This window comes from Peromyscus maniculatus, chromosome 8, assembly GCF_049852395.1.
Source record: "Peromyscus maniculatus bairdii isolate BWxNUB_F1_BW_parent chromosome 8, HU_Pman_BW_mat_3.1, whole genome shotgun sequence".
NCBI classification, from domain to species: Eukaryota; Metazoa; Chordata; class Mammalia; order Rodentia; family Cricetidae; genus Peromyscus; species Peromyscus maniculatus.
Window position 1 is genome coordinate 52,517,834 of NC_134859.1, and position 20,288 is coordinate 52,538,121.

The window sequence follows — 20,288 nt, forward strand, 5'->3', positions numbered from 1 at the left end:
GACAGCACCTTTAAATTTATTAATAAAAACTCAAAAAAATTATATTCTGGACAAATTTTTTCTATAACATAGTTCAGTTTCAACATACAATTTAAGATTGTAAAATGTATTGTATAGAGGAAAGGAGAAACTTCAAGATAAAGTATTTTGACTACAGAACAAAAATAGATGTGAGAAATCAAGACTGGTGCTGGAGTTCTCCATACTTGGTCTCGGGCAGGGCTGTGCTCAGTACAGGGTGGAGGCTGGAGAGATCCCGCATGCTTCACGAAGCAAATGGGTACTTCCATCTCAAGATGGCTCCGTCCGCACTCACGCTGACGATGTACCGGTTTCCTGGACTTATCCGGATGCCCATGATGTTGCCACTGTGTCCCACCCCAACGTGAGTCACTTCTCCTTCATTGTAATCCCAAACTTTGACCAGATGGTCATGTCCACCTGAAAGATGATTACATGACATGACTGACACAGAACAGTGAAACAGCCCTGACCTCACATGACTGCTTCATTTTCAACACATCCCCCCATGTGCCAACTTGAAGAAAGAAAAATCCATATTATATAAAACTTTTTCTTGATCTAAAAAAAAAAAAAATCTATGTATGTTTTAGTAAATGTAGAGTGGAAAGGAAAATACCACCCAGAATTAACCACAAAACACACCCTAATTTTCCCCCTTTCGCTCTTCTCCGCCAATGTAGAGGTGTATGCACACATCTGTGTATGTGATTGGCATCCCACTGTGTATAGTTTGATATCTCTTTTTTAAGTCAGTGTGTTTTTGGAACTTTGACTTATTTTGAAGCACTTATTAATGTCCTGAAGAATCAAAAAGCCTGGCAGGAAATTGTTAATGCTGGTCTAGTGGCTGTGACCCGTAGTAGATGCCCCCCAGAAAACGTTGACTAGTTCATTCATGGGAAGGAGTCAAGATGTCACGTTCTTCCACAACAACAACAAAACTGGTGCTTCATAGTTAAGTAAAAAAGATAGCAGAGGAGCTGGGAAGGGTGGCCTACCTAGTATCCTAGCACTCAGGAGTTCGAGGCAGGAGGATCACAAATTCTTGGCCAGCGGGAGCTACATATAGCAAGACCCTATCTCAAAACAAAAAGCAACTAGAAGACATTTGAAGGCTCATTTCTACCCCAAAGAACAAACCTTGTGATGTCAAGCTTGGCTTCTCTCTTTGCCCTGTGTGACCTTGGGACTTTTCCAGCTGTGGTGGTGGGTTGTTCTGGGCTGAATGTTAACCAAGGTGTCCTTGAGACCCTCTACTAGCTCTTCTAATTGCCTCCCACCCAAGAGTTCCTTGTCCTTCAAAATCAGAACCCCTGGTGGTTTTTCTTATCTTACCTGGGACTGGGACTAACCTGTGACAAAGTGTCCCCCTTCCTGAGTGATGTCCATACCATTGATTGACCCCGACAAGGAACCTTCCAACTCTCTGATTACTGACCCATCAAATACTTCCCAGTAAGCAATCTGGAATGCAGGAGAAAGGCATTAGACAGGAGTCCGTGCAGTGGAATCATCCACACACATGCTAACAAAAGATCTTTCCACTTTATATAGAAGCTAGCAAAAATACACCATGGGAGGGGGATCAGTTGGAATTATAAATAGGCCGTGGCGAGGGGGTGGAGGAACCATTTTATTATTTTTAGTATTGGTTTTGAAATTTGCATGCTATTTAAAGAGATGTTGATATGCGATAAACCTGGATTGTGACAGAAAGAGATTTTTTGATAAGGCGAAGCAGATTGAGTCTGCTGCAGCATGTAAAATAAAAGCGAGAAGAGCCACTGGGGGAATCTGCTTCTGCGCTCTGAGGAGGAGAGCCAAGCTGCAAGCCTGGTGGGAGGGAGAGTTCTTTCTGGCAGGGTTTGGGGGACGGGGTGTTGCACTAGTCTGACTGGACCTTCATCTTCACCTCATCTTTATCCACCACCAGACCCTAACTTGTCTTTCTGGCCCAAAGCAACATCATATTCCATAGGGTGGCATTTAAAGAAACTGAACACCTAACCTTGATCCCTGCCTAGAAATGGGAAACCAAGTTGGGAGAGACAGGTGTTAAGAAGGGGAGACGTTCCTCTGACTGGTCTGTCAATGTAGGGCCATAGTATCACCCATGGGGGTCAAAATGCATACATGCTCTAGCCCCTATCTAAAATGGCACACTGTTTACATCTAACCTATGCACATCCTCTATCTATACACTTTAATCAATTGTTCAGTGAAGACGCAATCCACCCCTCACCCCGACTTCAAGCATGGGCAGGCATTCACAGTTGATTGAATCTGCAGACATGAAACTCTGGGTTGTGCAGGCATTCACAGTTGATTGAATCTGCAGACATGAAACTCTGGGCTGTGGAGGGCCATCTGTGCTTACCTTCCTGTCTGTGCCACTGGTGATGATCTGGAATTCCTCGGGGTGATAACACACACACTGGAATAGGGTGTTGGACAGGATCATCTGATTCCTCCTAAGTCGCCTGAAAAGTAGATTCAAACACTCTGCATCTCAACTTTCCCTCCCTCCCTCCCCTAGAAAACATATTTATTATGCAGCAGTGTACAGTTGGGCAAGCTTGGATGAGGTTGGTTTTTCTCAAACTTCTCATGCTGGTCATACAACAGTGCTTGGGGTTTTTGTTTTCTTTTTGTTTTTGTCAAAACAGACATCTGGGGAACTAGAGAGGTGGTTCAGTTTTTAAGAGCATTCGCGTGTCCTCTTGGAGAGGACCTGAGTTTGACTCCTAGAACTGGCATCAAGCCACTCACAACTGCCTATAAATCTAGCTCCAGGAAATCTGATGCCCTCTTTTGGCTTCACATGTACACGCACATAATTTTTTTTTAATGTTTGGTTTTTTTTGTTTTAATTTTAAAATAGACTCCTGGCTACTCTATGATAGGAATTCCAACCACACCCCCACGGTCGTGCATGCCCAGTGGGACACTTAAGTCATCCATGCCTAGTTATGTCCCGGTCATACATCCTACGTGACCCATGCCCCGTGGTTATGTGATCACATAGCACACGGATGTGACCACGTGATCTATGCGCACGCATGGAATAGCAGAGTGGGCCTGTGTGCGCAGGTGCGTCCTGGCCTTTATAAGACAGGCCCCATGTTCCCCCACCCTTTCTCGCACATGTCCATCCACAGGCCTGATCACACCTATCCCTTTCTCTTTGTCTTGATAAAACTCTTGTTAGTGGATTCTGTCATGTGTCGTGACTTTTCCTTGGGGTCAAGGGCACTGCTAAAAAACCATCACTCTGCTCTGTTCTTACATCTCCTCCCACCACCTCTGTCAGCAAGGGTGAGAAGACATGGGCAAATGGTGGTACCCCTTTCTAGAGACAGAGCGTGAAACTAGAGAAACTCTGAGTTCCAGGGAGAAAGAAGTAGAAGATGTTGAATTCAGAGCCAACCTACCACCTCTCCTAATAATCTTGATTCTCTAGGCCACCATTGGAGCCAAGTGGCACTCCCTGAAAACTGAGTGGCAAAGTGTGGGGAAAAGACTGTTTTAATGGACATTATTGTGCTCACCCCAAAGGTTCTGAAGTCGGAAGTTTGCAATGGAGGCCCAGAGATCTGTGTTTGAAACCAGCCTTCCCACTGATAGTTATGTGCATACAAATTTAGAACCCCTGCCTTAGGGCTGGAGAGATGGCTCAGGGGTTAAGAGCACTGACTCTTCTTCCAGAGGACCCGAGTTCAAATTCCCAGCACATGGAAGCTCACACCTGTCTGTAACTCCAGTTTCAGGGGACCCTGACACCTATGGCAAAACCACAAATGCACATAAAAATAAAATTAAAAAAATATTAAAAAAAAAAAAAAGAACCCCTGCCTTAGACACCATAGACAAGCTTGGGATATTTCAGACTTTGGTGAATTCAGGAATATGCATAGACTTTCCAGCTAAACATCCCTAATCTGGAAAAAATAGAAATCTAAAATGCTCTAAAATCTGAAACTTTGGTCAGTACTAACATTATGCAAAAAAATAAAAGTTTGGGGTTCTAGAGGATTTGGGGTGCTAAGCCTGTACAAGAAGCACGGCTGTATTGCCTCTTCCAGCGTCGGTATGCTAGCCGCTGTTTCACAGACCCAGCTCCTGGCTGAAAAGGCACCTCCTGCAGTTTCTTCTCATAATGGAAGTTTTCAAACACAGCGTTCGAGCTGGGGATTTTTAAAGATTTTTGGCACAAATTAAATATTCCTGCCACACAAAAGGAAGGTGTTAAAGATTTGAGGCAGTCACAAACCAGCCGCTGAAATAAACTCAGCTACCCTTTCTCGACACCCATTTTCCCAATGGGAGGGTCGTGTGTCTGTGGGTCTAGGCCTGGGACCAGCAACCCCGCATGGGAACTAACTAGACATGCAAGACACAGGTGCTACCTAAGTCTATTCAGTGGAAAGCTAGATACAGAGTTGGGCACAGTGGTGCGCGCCTTTAATCTCAGCACTTGGGAGGCAGAGGCCAGCCTGGTTTAAAAAATGGATTCCAGGACAGCCAGAGTTGCATAGACTTTCCTGTCTCAAAAAAGAAAAGAAAAAAAGAAAAAGAAAAACTACATGCAAACAAGATCTCCCAGTGACTGGAGATCTAAGTTGAGAGTCAGGCCCATCTAGAAAACAGGGTTTGCTGTGCTTTGGGATTTTGTTTTGTTTTGTTTAGCTTTGCTCGTGTGTCTGTGTGTCTGTGTGTGTAGGTGTAGGTGTGTATGCAGGTGTGCATATGTGCATGTAGGAGCCAGAAGTTGACATTGGTTGTCTTCCTCAGTCACTCTCCACATTCTGCTTTTTTGAGGCAGGCTCTCACTGACCCTAGGGCTCACTGGCTCAGCTAGAGCAAGCCCTCGGGACCCTCTGTCTCTACCTCCCAAGTGCTGAGATTACAGGCGTGTACCACCATGCCTGGCTTTTACATGGGTTCTGGGGATTTGAAACTGGGGCCACCAGCTAGACGGTATCCACCACCCTACTTTTAGATTTTAGTATATTATTTTAAAGTGTTCTGCTTTGTCTTCTGTCCTCACTCCCCTCTCTAGACGGGAACATTTCAGCTGGGCCTGGTGACACACACCTTTACCCACAGCCACTTGAGAGGCTGACTCGGAAGGATCTCTTGAGCCCAAGAATTCAAGACCAGCCGGGACATCACAATGGTACCCCATCTCAAAAAAGGAGGGACATAGTCTTTGACCCTCTTTTGTCCCTCTGTACTTATTTCAGCCTCTTTAGACAATCTGTGCAAAGGCTGTGAATCTCAGGAGTGATAAAAGTGTGGTGGGTTGAAGGAGGACTGGGGTGGGGACGAGGGAGGGCTGAAGGGTTGGTTCCAAAATAAAAACAGCAAAAATGCCAACAGCCCAAAAAAAAAAAAAAATCATCTTTGCAAATCCTCTGAATGCTCCTGTGATGAAGTTCACAGGTTCTGGCCTACATAGTTTGGCGTTGCCATCGTCTCTGGGTTTGTGATTTACTCATAATGTAAGCAGTCTCTGGGAACGTTGCCAACTGAGGGGATGCCTCTCCCTCCCAGGGCAGGCTCATGACCTAGAAGATAACATGGAGAACTGCCTACCATGTAACTTGCCTTGTTAATGTGCAACATTTAGGTTGAATGGGTTCACATTAAATCATGCTTCAATGCATATATCTGGAACTACTTCCCTGTCTGCACAGAAACTTCTGGTATTTAGTTCTTTCTGGAGACCATATATTCCCCACTGGCACCTATAACCCTTGGACAGCCAGGGAGTCCAAGGCCTTCTAAGAATCTTTTACTAGTGATGGTTAATCTTGATCATTGATTGGATTTAGAATCACCTAGGAGATTACACATTTGGGCATGTCTGTGAGAATGTTTCCAGAGAGGGTCAACTGAGTAGGAAGGACCACCCTGGATGCACTATTCAATTAGCTGGGATCCTGAACTATATAAAAAAGAGGGCTAGGAACTAGAGCTATGGTTGAGAACATTGGCTGCTCTGCTAGAGAACCAGGGGACCAGGGTTCAATTCCTAGCACCCACATGGTGGTTCACAACTGTCTGTAACTCCAACTGCAGGGGATCTGATGCCCTCTTCTGGTCTCTACAGGCACCAGGCATGCATGTGGTACATAGACCTACATGCAGCCAAAACACCCACACACATAAAATAAAAATACAGTCGTCCCACCCCCCCCCCTCAAAAAAAAAATCTCTAAGAGAAAAGGCAAGCCAACCACCACATGCACTTCAGACACGATATGACCAGCCACCTCGCACCCTGGTGTCATGCCTCCCCACCATAAAGGACTGTATTCTCAAACCATGAGCCAAAATAAACCCTTTACTTTACAACTCCTTGAGTAGCTTTTGTTAAATACTTTGTCACAACGATGGGTAAGGAAGCTAACACACACCCCCTTTAGGATCTTTGCTGTGTTCGGCAGGACACTGGCATGTTTGGGTCTTGCAAGTGCTGTGTGAGCCTCCCTGTCCATCCCAGGTACCTACACGAGGTCCCAAATGATGCATGTCCCATCGGTGCTGGCAGTGACACACTCCTCATTGTTCTTCTTCACCCTAATGCAGGACACGGAAGACTTGTGCTCCTTTAGGGCCTCCTCCAGCTTCTGGGTCTGGCAGCCTACCTGCCACACCCTTACCTGCGGGCCCCAAAGCACAGGCTAGCCACACAGACCTGGGACTTGGGAAGGGAGCAAGAAAGACTCAGGAGTGTTTCCATCTCTGCTGGGTGTGACTGTTTCATCCCCTGCTTCCTTCTCAGGCAGGCAGGCAGGGTGGGAATGCAACGCCTCAGGGCAGGGACGTGTACAAGATGTGGCCATCATCCCGACAAGTGTGGATGGTGCTGGTACCCATTTCAGACCTGCTTCTACTTCCAGACTGAGAAAATGATCAGGCTCCCACTATAAGAATCAATATTGCAAGGGCTTTCTGCTAAGCCCGGAGAAAGAACCTGTCTCCTCACTTCTGCTGAGCATTGCTCTCAAATTTCTCATGCCGTCAGGACAGCTCCGGCTACCCAAAGCCATATTTAAACTTTCACATCAGCTCTTCAGCTTTAATCATTGGAAACCAATGTTATTCAGCCTCAGAGACTCCAATAGCCATTGTCTCATATATTAGGAAAGAGTCTCACTACTCCTTATAGCCTACACCCCTTGGACTTGGGGTGAACTCCTGGGTGTTGGTAGGTGTGGGCCACACTGCACTGGAACCCAATATCCATTTTCTATGGCAGATATTTTCCAATGCCTGTTTATTCTCCTGAAATGAAATTCATAAGTAATACAATTGCCTCCACACAGAGTTTTAAAATTTAGGAATATGTATGTATATACATATACATATACACATATAGCAACAATTAGTGAAAAGAGAAGCCAGGAATTTGAAAAAGAATAAGGAGGCAGATCTGGGAGAGTTTTGAGGGAAGAAAGGGGGGGGGGGGGAGAATGATGTAATTATATTAATCTTAAAAATGAAAAAATTTTAGAAAATCAGTACAGAGGCTGGGCATGGTGGGGCAGGCCTTTAATCCCTGAACTCAGGAGGCAGAGGCAGGCAGGTGTCTAAGTTTGAGGCCAGCCAGGTCTACAGAGAGAGTTTCAGGACAGCCAGGGCTACACAGAGGAATCCTGTCTCAAAAAAATGGAGAAAAAAAATTATTTTAAAATTAAAAAAATTAAAAGTCTGTGGAAACTATATGAGAGGGATCTACAATGGCTGAATGGCGGCTGGGGGTGGGGGCGTTGAGGGAGGGACTTGGAAAGTCTAGCAAGCAGACCAAACACAGTGCAAGTGTGAAGTGTGATTTCTTCCTCCCAAAGTGAGCTCAGATGCCTAGAATTCACGTGGTCTAGACAGGTTTGGGCATCAGCAAGACAAATGCTCCTGAAGTATGAGGGAGGGAGCGAGTGAGCATGTGGAGATGTCGACAAGAGTATGGTGGAAGTGTTAAGGGACTGGACCAAAGCCAGTGAGTAGCAGGCTTCCAAAGGCCCAGAGCAGGGGAGAGACATGGGCTAGGGGTGGATGTGGCTGGTCAGGTGGAGAGGGTCCTCATGGCACATGCATACACACATTTTGAAGAGAGGAATTTTTTTTTTTCCATAAGAGTATTGCTATTTTCACTATATACTCCAGGACTCCAAAGTGCAGAGAGGGTACAGCATGCATCACATGCTGGAAGAGGCAGAGAGACATTTCAGCCCAGCCATTCACCTCAGTTGCCTAGATTCTACCAAGGGTTTCCCCAAGAAGCTGGGTCTTTTCTCCACTCTGAAAAGCTCTGCCTATGATAGCTGAGAAGAGAAAGGAGGGTGCCCCTTCCCCACCCCATGTAGACAAAAGCAAGGCTTTGGGATTCAAGAAAACAAAAACAGGCATAGAGAAAATAAGACCACAAGTAAAACCTGTGAGTGAAATGTTTTTAGGATCTTCAAAATGGCTCAAAGAAAAAGTTGAATGTAGCAACATTAAAATGATAGCCAAGGCTGGCATGGTGCCACACACCTTTAAATCCAGCATTTAGGAGGCAGAGTCAGGTGGATCTCTGTGAGTTCGAGACTGTTCTGGTTTACATTGCAAGTTCCAGGCTACATAGTGAAGTCTTGTCTAAAAGTTAAAATTAATAAAAATAATACAGCAAAAAAAAATTGTCTCTGTTAAAGAATTGATTCTTTATCACCTGCTTTAAGAAACAAGAAAGACAATTGACTCAGCTATGGTTCTTGGAGGAAAAGACTGAGTCAAACTGGAAACACATTAACACAGTCAAACGGATTCACAGCTTGGTTCTAAACAGGCTGTTTTCACATCTGTACCTTAAACATCCTTTCTGTAAACAGGCAGATTTAATGTCTGTTTAAAGCATTAGAACTTGAATTTATTGTATTTTACGATCTCATCAAAATCTTGAATAGGCCCTTCCTGAATTCTAATACAGATACATATTTAAAAAAGAGTGCCGTGTGGCGGTGGCGCACACCCTTAATCCCAGCACTCGGGAGGCAGAGCCAGGAGGATCTCTGTGAGTTCAAGCGAGGCCAGCCTGGTCTACAGAGCGAGATTCAGAACAGGCACCAAAACTACACTGAGAAACCCTGTCTTGAAAAACCAAAAAGAAAAAAGAAAAAAAGAAATGCAAGGGTTGACAAAATGGCTCAGCAGTTAAGAGCACTGACTGCTCTTCCAGGGGACCTGGGCTTGATTCCCATGGTTGGAACAGCAGCTAACAATTGTCTGTGACTCCAGTCCCAGGGGATCCTATGCCTTTGTCTGGCCTCTGGGGGCACTGCACACACATGGCATACATGCATGCAAACACCCATACACATAAAAAATAAAATAAAATTTAAAACTAAAAAAAGAAAATAAAAATGAAAAATGGATACCCTGTTATTAGTTGCTCTAAAGTAAAGACTTTTTTTAAACGTCATTGTAGAACTGTACCTCCCCTTCTCCTCCACCACTGATGATCCGTTTACAGTCACTGGTGGTAGCAATGGCGGTCACTCCAATCCTGTGAGCACTGTTGATGGCGTATATCAGCCGGCCTGTCTCTGGAGCAAAGGCTCGGATCTTCCCATCATCCCATGCTGGCACAAGGAGACAGAAGACACATGGTCAGTATATTCACCACCTTTCTCTGGTGATTCCAGAATCACTAATGAGAGTGAAAACTGGAAGAAATGGTAGGAGTGGAAGAAGAGGCTAGCCCCAGCAACTACCAGTACCCTTGTGCCCTTCTCCCCCACCTCCCAGACTGGTCACATCTGGAAAGGGGAGGAAGAAGTTTGTCCGGGATGCACCTGCCTATAGGTGGATCGCATGGCAGGTGAAGGAGGCCTGTTTTCACTTCACTGTGAGCTGTAGACCTCCACCCTCATCCATGTAATTGTTTATTATTATTATTATTATTATTATTATTATTATTAATAATAATAATAATAATTGCCATTATTAATATTTAGGGGATTTTTTGTTTTGTTTTTTTTTTCCAGACAGGGTTTCTCTTTGTAGCCCTGGCTGTCCCGGAACTCACTCTGTAGACCAAGCTGGCCTTGAACTCACAGAGATCCTCCTGCCTCTTCCTCCTGAGTGCTGGGATTAGAGGCGTGTGCCACCACCGCCCATCACCCAAGTAATTGTTACCACACCCAGGATGCATCCGTTCACAATTCCAAATACCCTCTTCCTTCTCATCCACCCATTTTTATTGTTATTTAAGACAGGGTTTCACCCTGTAGCCTGGAGTGTTCCACTTCCCCCCACCTTTAAGTCTGATACCCCTTCCCTGGTTGTCACCATCTTGCCTCCTCAAAAAAAGCCATCACCACCGCCAAGTTCCTCAAGCCAAGAACCTCAGAGTCACCATTGAGTCTTGAGCCCTTTCTGTTCCAAGCAGACAACTCAACAGTCAACCCATCCGGAAGTCCCCTCAGCTCCACCATTACAAGCATCTGGCCTCTGACCTCCCTCCCCACCCCCTGCCGGCACCAACCCCATTCAAGCCTCTGCAGCTCCTCTCTCCTGAGCCTTCTCAATAGCTCCACCCCTGCCCTCCTGCTTACAATTAGTCACCTATTAAGAGTTGGGATGCACTTTTGAAAACCGAGTCCCCTTCCCGATCAAGACTGCCCCAAAATTTTACCCCACTGTCCCAGAATGAAAACCCAGCTTTTGAATAAAGGATGTGTATATGCTTGTGGGAATGTGTACATGTCAGTGCAGGTGCCCAAGGAGGGCAGAAGAGAGCATTGGACCCCCAGGACCTGAATTAATAAGTGGTTGTGAGCTAGCTGTCTGGTGTGGCTTTCTGGACACTGAACTCTGCGAGGCCAGTATGCACTCTTACCCACGGGTCTTCTCCCCAGCCCCCCAAATCCAACTCTTCATTCTGCACACTACCTCGTAGGTGGCGCCCACCTACCTCTTCAGCTTCACTCTTCCTGAGGCCCCACCCCTCCTGAAACTAACAAGCTGCAGACACGCTGGCATTCTTGCTACTCCTTAAATAACATCCAGCCTGTTTCCACCTCAGGGGACCTCTGCGCTGGCTATTCCCTCTACCTGGAATACATTTCGCCCGGTCTGTGTCCAGCTCTTGTGCTGTCTCTTGAGCTTAGCAACTTTTTAAATAGGATGCTCAAGGTCGATCCCTCATTTCAGCAAAGACGTGAGGAAGTAAGAGGGAATGAAGGGGCAAGCCATGGAAGTGTTTGGAGGAAGCACATTCCGGGCCAACTAGCTACAACAGCAAGCAGTACAACTTGTATGCCCAGGTTGTTTCCAGAATAGGGGAGATGCATGCGAGCATGCCAGGGGAGGTGAGCAGGTCCACAAGAAGAGATAGGAGGTGAGGAGGGCAGGAGAGAAGGTCCTACAGGGCCTTGCAGGTGACTGCTGGGTCTTTGTCATTTTGTGGGGGAAGAGACTTGAAAAGCCCAACAAATGGCAAGACCTAACTTAATGTTTTAAAACAGACCTTTGGTTTCGGTGTGGGGAACAGACTGGTGGGCAAGAATGGAGGTAGACAGGAGCAGTAAGAGCTACTGGGGTGATCATGACGAGCTGGCAGTGGGCGGGACCAGGCTGGGGATGGGGACCAGTGATGGACCTATGGCTGTCCTTTGAGATGGAGCCATTGGAGCACATGGATAAAGGTGTAAGAGAAACAGGGGAGGCAAGGATGACTCTCAGATTCCCTTGTCCAAGGACCTGTCAGTTCTTGTAAGTCACTCAGGGGAGAAGACAAGAGGGGAGGGAGAGAGGAGGAAACAGAGCCCTGGAAAGAGGGGATGGGCTCCTAGGTCTCTGTTTTAATAGCTTCCCTCAGATCCACTTGGCTTTCCCCTGGTGTAAACCAATACGTTTATTTTTGACTGCTGGGGAAATTTGATATAGGTTACTCATAAGGTGATATTAAGAAACTATTGCTTCACAGGAAAGTATTTTTAGAGATATATATGGAAATATTTAGAGGAGGAAAAATGCGGTATCTATAATTTGAGAGGGGGTTAGTTTCTTGAGTCAGAGCAGCCTATAGCCCAGGCTAGCATAAGTCTTGCCATATAGCCAAGAGTGTCCTTTAACTCCTAATCCCCCTGCTTCTGCCTCTCAAGTGCCAAAATACTAGGTGTTCACCACCATGGTCCACTCATGCTATCTATCATTTATGTTAAAATATCAGTTTGGTATAAATTGTGTTTATGCCAAAAAAAAAAATTCTGTTTAGGGACTAGAGAGATGGCTCAGTGGTTAAGAGCACTGGATACTCTTCCAGAGGACCCGAGTTCATATTCCAGGTAGCTATATGTCTGTACCTCCAGTTCCAGGGGATCTAGTGCCCTCTTCTGCCTCTGTGGACACCAGGCAGGCATGTGGTACACAGACATACATGCAGGCAAAACACCCATACACAGATAGGTAGGTAGGTAGATAGATAGATAGATAGATAGATAGATAGATAGATAGATAGATAGATAGATAGATAGATAGATATTAAAATTTTCCCTTTTGCCAGCACTTATGAGGTAGAGTCAGGAAGAGCAGGAGCTCAAGGTCATCCTCAGCTACATAGCAAGTTCAAGACCAGTGTGTGTTACTTGAGCCCCCTTAGAACACAAACAAACAAAAATAAAACAAAACTATGTGCATGCACATAGGGTTGTATGCATGCTTGTAAAATTAAAAAGAATTCTTCGGGCCGGCTGTGGTGGCACATGCCTTTTAATCCCAGCACTTAAGAGGCAGAGGCAGATAGATCCCTGAGTTTGAGGCTAGCCTGGTCTACAGACTAAGTTCCAGGACAGCCAGGGCTACACAGGGAAACCCTGTCTCAGGAAAAAAAAAAAAAATCTTTGAAGTACATCTTAGTTCGAGTTGGATTTTTCTCTCTTATACAAATGAGTTCTAATCCAAAATCCTATATCCTATACACACTATGCCTCCAATCCAGTTCAGTGTCGAATATACTCCCTGCTTAAAAAAAAAAAAAAAGCATCCCTAATAAGTAAAATAGTTTGAGAGACATGGTTCTTCCTGCAGAAGGCTGTCCCTGGTGATCCACAGGCAGACATTCATGGAAAATGACAAGAATTGAAATTTCAGCCAGAACCTGGCCAAGCCTCCATTGGAAGCAGCTACCAAATTTTCTGTTGTTCGGTTGCTGGTTTGAGGCAGGATCTCACGTAGCACAGGCTGGCCGCTAAAACTCAAGAATAGCCTTGAACTCCCGACCCTCCTGCCTCCACCTTGCAGGTGTGTGCCGCCATGCACATCCCGTCACCTGAGATGATGCTCCTGCCGTCTCTCATGAAGTCGATGCCGTGGCAGGTCATGTTGGGCACGGTGATCCGAAGCAGCTCCCGGTTGGATGCCGTGTGCCACACCCTGATGTCTTTCTTGGCACAGGTAGCAAACAGCTCAGCAGTACCACTGCAAAAGAGCCATGGAGGGATGAGCCATCAAAGACGCACAGTGTTCGGTGTCTCTGGTATCAAACGTGCCTCATAAGGATGTGGGGCAGGATGCCCTTTGGATACCAATGACCTGAAGGTGTGACTTAGAGGTTTCTTTCTTTTTTTTGTTTGTTTTTTTTTGGTTTTTCGAGACAGGGTTTCTCTGTAGTTTTGTGCCTTTCCTGGAACTCACTTTGTAGACCAGGCTGGCCTCGAACTCACAGAGATCCGCCTGCCTCTGCCTCCCAAGTGCTGGGATTAAAGGCGTGCGCCACCACCGCTCGGCTAGAGGTTTCTGGTGTAGAGAGACACTCAGTCAATTCCTCACATCCTCTGTGGAAAATCTTTTATAATCTTTTCACTTTTGGAAGAGTTGGGACAAAGTTGTTTATAAAGAAAAAGTCGATTTGAAATCTTTCTGAATCTTGGTAAATTGGAGGAATGGTCATATTTATTTTAAACTACTTTTGGGTGATATGATGCACACACACACACACACACACACACACACACACACACACACACACACAAGTATCTATGTATGTGAACTATGTGTCTGGATTAGTCTGGAGGCCTATATACAACTAACCAAGTAGCATTTCTTGAGATAAATATGTCCATGGAATAGTTTATGAAAAGAGGAAATTCCAATGAAATTGAAAAATCTTATTACAATTATACAGAAGAAAATGGCAACATGGCAGAGTTCACATGTGCACCCTTTTTTTGTTCAGTTCTGAGAAAACAAGAAATCATGAATTAAAAAAAAAAGGATCCCTGAGTAATTAATTGGTCAGTCAGGCTGGGGGAAGGGCCACTTGACATGGGATGTAAATCACCAAAGTGCCAGGTGATTACAGATGACTCCAACTTTGATAGGAAAGGGGGTGGCATTAGGGTGAAAAAAGTCCCTGGTTTATAAGGGTAAACTTCTCCTCAGTCTCTGGGAGGACCAGAGCTAACCTTTGGTTTAAACGCTCCTCAAGCAATTTCTCCATTTCATCTTAAACGTGTTTCAAAAAATGCTAGAGTCGCTTCAGTTTTAAAGCTTACTCACTTTAGAATTACTAGGGAAAAACAAACAAACAAACAACAAACAAAAAACCCAAGTAGCTCCCATCTGCACACTTGGAGTAGAGTTCAGAGTTGAAATTAGGTGGCAAAAGAGAACACCTACCTGAGAGTTGTCCTCTGACCTCTACATGCACACCATGGCACACATGCAACTGTACACATACACACACACACACACACACACTCAAATAAATAAACTGTGCAAAACAAATAAGAAAACAAAACCATACAAAATCCAAATAGATTGACATTTACATAGAATTGAAAATATACTTTTAAAAAATATCCTCATAGAGTCTGGAGAATTGGCTCAGTGGTTAAGAACACAGGATTCTCTTCCAGAGAGCTTGAGTTTGGTTCCCAGCTCTCAGGTTGGGTAGCTTACAGCCTTCTGTTAACTCCAGGGTCAGCTGACCCTCTTCTGGCCTCTGTGGGTGCACCCACACACACATATACCACCCACACATATCCCTACACACACACACACACACACACACACACACACACACACACACACACGAGAGAGAGAGAGAGAGAGAGAGAGAGAGAGAGAGAGAGAGAGAGAGAGAGAGAGAGAGAGAGAGAGAGAGAGAATAAAATCTTTTAGTATATCCTTAGAAAAAGCACTAAAACCAGAAATAGATTGATTCTACTAAACTCCTTGGAAAAGGGGGAAATTGAACCTGGTAAGAAAGTGACCCACTTTCCAACAAAGATTCGCTTCAATGGGAATCACCAGCTCCCCACCATCACTGCCAGACCTAAACCGGAAGGACTCAGGGAACCAAAGCGGCAGCTCATCGCTTCGGGGACTGAGTTCTAAAACAGGCTTGCATCTGTAGAACAATAATGTTGGTGTCTGCAGTTCAAGCTAGACACAAGAAACTCAGAGCAAAAAACTGGCCAACTTCATGGGACAGACTTTGCTAAATATAACAACGTGCTTCAGAAGCAAGTAGTGCCACATGGCGACTCAGGTTCCTTTTTAACACCAGAACTACCGATGGAGAGTTGACTTCAGTGAGATTATCAGGAAAACCAGCCATTACACCCCAGGAGACCTCATGTTCATCACCTAAAAAATAAAAAAGCCCGCCAGATCAGGAAGACACCAACAAATGACTGGAATGAAACATGAAAACAGATGATGCTGCAGGGGGTGGTGCCTGCCTGTGATCCCAGCATGCAGGGACAAAGACCCGAGGGGTCAGGACTCCAAGATTCTGGCCAGCCTTGGATATGTGAAACAACAAACAAAATCCAGCTTGAGAAAAGGAACTTCCAGGATTCCCCCACCCCCCGCCCGCCCGCCCCCTCCGCCCCAGAGAGCGTTGGAAAATCACTGAGAAGGTATCCTGAGAATGTGCCCTTTCCAGGATGGATTTACCGAGGAAGTTAGCATTTTACATTTATTTATTTATTTTCGTGTGCACGTGTGCTTGCACCACAGCAGACGTGTGGAGGTTGGAGGACAATTTGTGGGAGAGGTTCTGGTGCTCTATTGTGTGTGTGTATCCAAGGGTCATTTAAACTCAGCTTATCAGGCTTAGCAGCAGGTGCCTTTACCCAATACAATAGGTCATCTCATTTTCCCCAAATCTGGCATTTAGAACAAAACAAAACAAAATGTCCAAACTAGAGGAAGGAGAACCAGGGTAACTGCACGTGAAGGCAATTAAAAACAAAACATGATAAAACCCCAAACCATCCATTAGAAGGCTGGAGAGATGGCCAGCAGTTAAGAGCACTGGCTGCTCTTGCAGAGAACCCAGGTTCGATTCCTGAGAGCCACATGATGGTGGCTCATAGTCTAACTCCAGTTCCAGGGAATCTGATGTGCTCTTCTAGCATCTGTGGGTATTGCATGGATGTGATGATACACATCCATACATGCAGCCAAAACACCCATACACTTAGAATACAAATAAATAAATCTTTCCAGGTCCAATAAAATAATTCAGTACACTAGAAAAGTTTCATCAGAAAAATAATTCTATTAACGAATCTTGAAAGTATTTGAATACAGTGAAATTCCTTTGCACACTGCATTCTAACATTCTTCCTCTACTTACAATGGGAAGACAATGTCCTGGACGGCTTCAAAGTGGCAGGTCGCAATGAGAGTCTCTTTGAAATCAGTGAAGTTCACCCGATAGATGTGTGATTCCTCTGTTCCGACAAAGAACTGGTGTCCCTCTCCCCGGAGTGTGATAGAAGTGATACCGCCTTGCAGCTGAATTTTCCTTTGGGGAGAAGAACAAAAGCGAAACCAGAGCCACTCAATCAGCAAGCATTGGCTTATCTGAGTGCAGAGGACACACACTAGTCACGTGGGGCGGGGCGGGCCCTCAAGGAAGTGACACAGCTCGGAAGGCCTGAGCTATTCACAATGGAGCACACCCGGGATCAGGAGGCAGGGGCTGTCAGTGCAGGCTAAAACAGCCAGAGAAGGTCTATCAGGGAGACGTGGTCTGAAATGGTGGCTACCAGGCAGGGCAGGCTCATGAGCACAAATGCCCCAGGCAACCCATTTCTGAAAGATAACCTGAACAATTAGGGGGAGATGTCATATTTCTGGTACCATGCCTCAGTGTAGTGTACAACCAAGTTATGCACTTATCAAGAGGGTGGTGTGCCTCTGGGTCACAGTGAATGACTTTGGTCTGGTTTAACGTGACCATTTTCACAGGAAAGAAATCACTAGCTCTTGTGATTCCAGCTACACATTTAACAGCAAGATGAAATTCTTTAACCACATACGCTTCTCTTTTAAACAGGACCTCACTGTGTAGCCTTGAATGGCTTGGAACTCTGTGTAGAATAGTGTGTCCTGGGACTCACAGAGATCCTCCTGCCTCTGCCTCCTGAGGGATGGGGTTAAGGATGTGAGCCACAATGCTTGGCAAATATGGTTCTTCTAGTACCATTTAGTTGTTGGATTTAAGTGAATGAACATCTCTCTAGGGCAGTGGTTCTCAGCCTTCTTAATGCTACAACCCTTTAATACAGTTCCTCATGTTGTGGTGACCCCCAACCATAAAATTATCTTGTTGCAACTTCATAATTATAATTTTTGCTACTGTTATGAATCGCAATGTAAATATCTGATATGCCGCTGGTCTTAGGCAACACCCAGGCTGAGAACTGCTGCTCTGGTGGGCTCTATCTACCCCGACTCTATGGGTCCAGAACTCACTTGATGGGTTTGTAGCTGGGGCTTTTGCAGAAGACCAGCACACCAGCTCCAGAGCCGACCAACAAACCACCCATCTTCAGGCACCTGACAGCCGACACTCCCTAGGGGGAGAAACAGTGCTGTGAAAGGACCGACGGGTTTTGTCGTTAAAAATCAATGCATCACCTGCCACAAGGGAGCATGGCGGAGGCCACATCAAAGCTGTACACACTGTTCGGTGGAGATCATGGTGAGCCTCCAGGTTGGCCGAGACCATTCAATTCCAACCACAAGTTCATGTCTTAGGAGGTAGCCTTCCCGGTCCTGCAAGAAGCAGTCAAGCTTTGCCATCCTTCTTCCTCTCGAAGATCGCCCGTGCACTTGAACATGCTGAATGGGAATGCTCATATATCCATCCACTCAAGTTCAGTTACAGCGGGAGGCAGAAGCATGGCCTCCGTAAGTTAATTCTTCGGTTGCCATGGTTTCCACCAGAACTTAACTCATATAAATGCAGGGTCCAAGTTGACATCCAAAGACAGCACAGGAGATTTCTTAGTGACTATATTTTCTGAGCTAAGGCATATGGTATACAGTCTTCCCAACAGTTGGAAATACATTTAAGATTCCAGACAATCTTCAAATATATAGAGGAATGATGGACAATTCATAGTATGCTCCATAAGGTTCTAATTTAAAATGTGCATAATTGCCATGGTTTGAGTGTACCTCCCACCCCCAACAAGTGTTTATGATGGAACCTACATCCCAATGCAACAGTGTTGGGAAGTCCAGCCTTGAGATTAGGTCAGGAACCAGTTGTGGTGGTGCACACCTTTAACTCCAGCAAATGGGAGCCAGAGGCAGGTGGATCTCTGTGAGTTCCAGGCCATCCACAGGAAACCTTATCTCAAAAAAAAAAAAAAAAAGTCACAAAGCCTCTGTTCCCATGGATGGGGATGGTATAAGAGAGTGGTTCAGCACAGAGATGCTCACCTATCTGTGCTCCTAGATACTTGGAGGCTCAGAGAGGAAGAGCACTAAGAGCACTTGATGCCCAGAATTAGTAAAAGGTGACTCTTCTTTTTCACTGTAGGCTATCTTCATATTCAGCCTTCCCTTGTGCGATGATGTAGCCCACTGTCCTTCACTAGATGCAAATGCTGGGCTCCTGGAAGCCCCAGCCTCCGGCATCATGAACCGAATGAACTTCCATTGTTTATAAATCACCTAGTTTCTAGCATTTTGTTATAGCTTTGCAAAGCCAACTAAGACCATGGCTAATATTTTATTTTAAAACATTCAACATCTACAGTTTATGACTCAATAGCTCATGTCTTAATGAATTTTGAGGGCTGGGTTTATAGCCCAGTGATTGGAGTGCTTGCCCAGCAAGCCCAAAGCCCTGTGTTTGATTCCTAGCATCACAAGAGAAAAAAACAGAGGTTTGAATATTGAAAAAGAAATACATCCTTTCAAGTTTCTCGAAGCTGGATTTTGCCTGTTCTGACTTGAGAAGCATTCCACAGTGTCTGAGAAGAAAAGCAAAGGCTTGAGAATGAGAAGGAAGAGGTGGCAACTATGTGCTTTAGCAGACATGTCTTTGCCAAATGTATTCCCACTCTGTGACTTGGCCTCTCAGCTTCTTGGTGATGCCTTTTGTAGAGCTTAGACTCTATGATATTGGCTTATAAACTCTGCAATGGATGTGATAGTTGTCAACTTGACTACATCTGGAATCAACTAAGACCAACAGCTATGGGTGCCCATAAAGGATTTTCTTGATTGGGTCATTTGAGATGAGAAGACCAACTCTGAATCTGAGCCACCGCATCTGGTAGCAGCCCACATAAAAGGACAGAAGGACGCTTTCACTTTCTGCCTGCTTGCCCTTCCTCTTGCTGGCAAGTTTATCTATTCTGTTCCTGAGGCATTCCTTTGCTTTACTTCTTCGGGATTCTAATGCAGAATGAAGACTTTCAGCTCTCTGGGACTTCGCTGGGCCTCCAGCACCATATTGGTACTGCTGAGACAACCAGAGTCATGGACGGAACAACTGCCAGATCCTCAGCCTCTCTATCTGGAGACAGTCATGATTGGAGTACTCAGACCACAGCCTAGAAGTCACACAAATAAATCCTCTTTATATATTTACATTCATTCTATCATCAGTTCCGTTGCTTTAGAGAACTCTGACTAATACAACATCTTTCCTGGATTGTGTCTTCATGTTGTATTTAAAATGTCATTACTAACCCCTAGGTCAATGCTATTTCCCCCCCCTAAATTATCTCTTTTGTAAGTTATATGTTTTACATTTAGTTCTGTGGTCCATTTTGAGCTCATCTGGATCGTTGTAACATCAACCCAGGTTTAGGATGCATGTTTGGGATGTGTGGGTGTCCGTGTCCACGTCCACCAGCATCATCTGTGCAAGAACTGTCTTTTCTCTGTCAGATTGCCTTTGTTCCTCTGTCAGATAATATTAAGAATATTCACGCAGGTCTATTTCTGAGCTACTTGTCTGC

The 20,288-nt window shown here is 45.2% G+C and overlaps 1 protein-coding gene across 1 annotated transcript in view; it reads right to left on the reverse strand.

The window, feature by feature from the left end:
- The window catches only part of Cfap52 (cilia and flagella associated protein 52), a 41,073-nt gene continuing 20,785 nt past the window's right edge, over window positions 1–20,288 (reverse strand). Inside the window, exons 7-14 of the mRNA XM_006973500.4 lie at window positions 17,782–17,882; window positions 16,658–16,828; window positions 13,340–13,488; window positions 9,502–9,647; window positions 6,538–6,689; window positions 2,402–2,504; window positions 1,377–1,488; window positions 1–441 (exon numbers count right to left, since the gene is read on the reverse strand). Of these exons, the coding sequence (XP_006973562.1) occupies window positions 266–441; window positions 1,377–1,488; window positions 2,402–2,504; window positions 6,538–6,689; window positions 9,502–9,647; window positions 13,340–13,488; window positions 16,658–16,828; window positions 17,782–17,882 (1,110 nt within the window). The 3' untranslated portion in view covers window positions 1–265. The remainder of the gene's footprint in view (window positions 442–1,376; window positions 1,489–2,401; window positions 2,505–6,537; window positions 6,690–9,501; window positions 9,648–13,339; window positions 13,489–16,657; window positions 16,829–17,781; window positions 17,883–20,288) is intronic.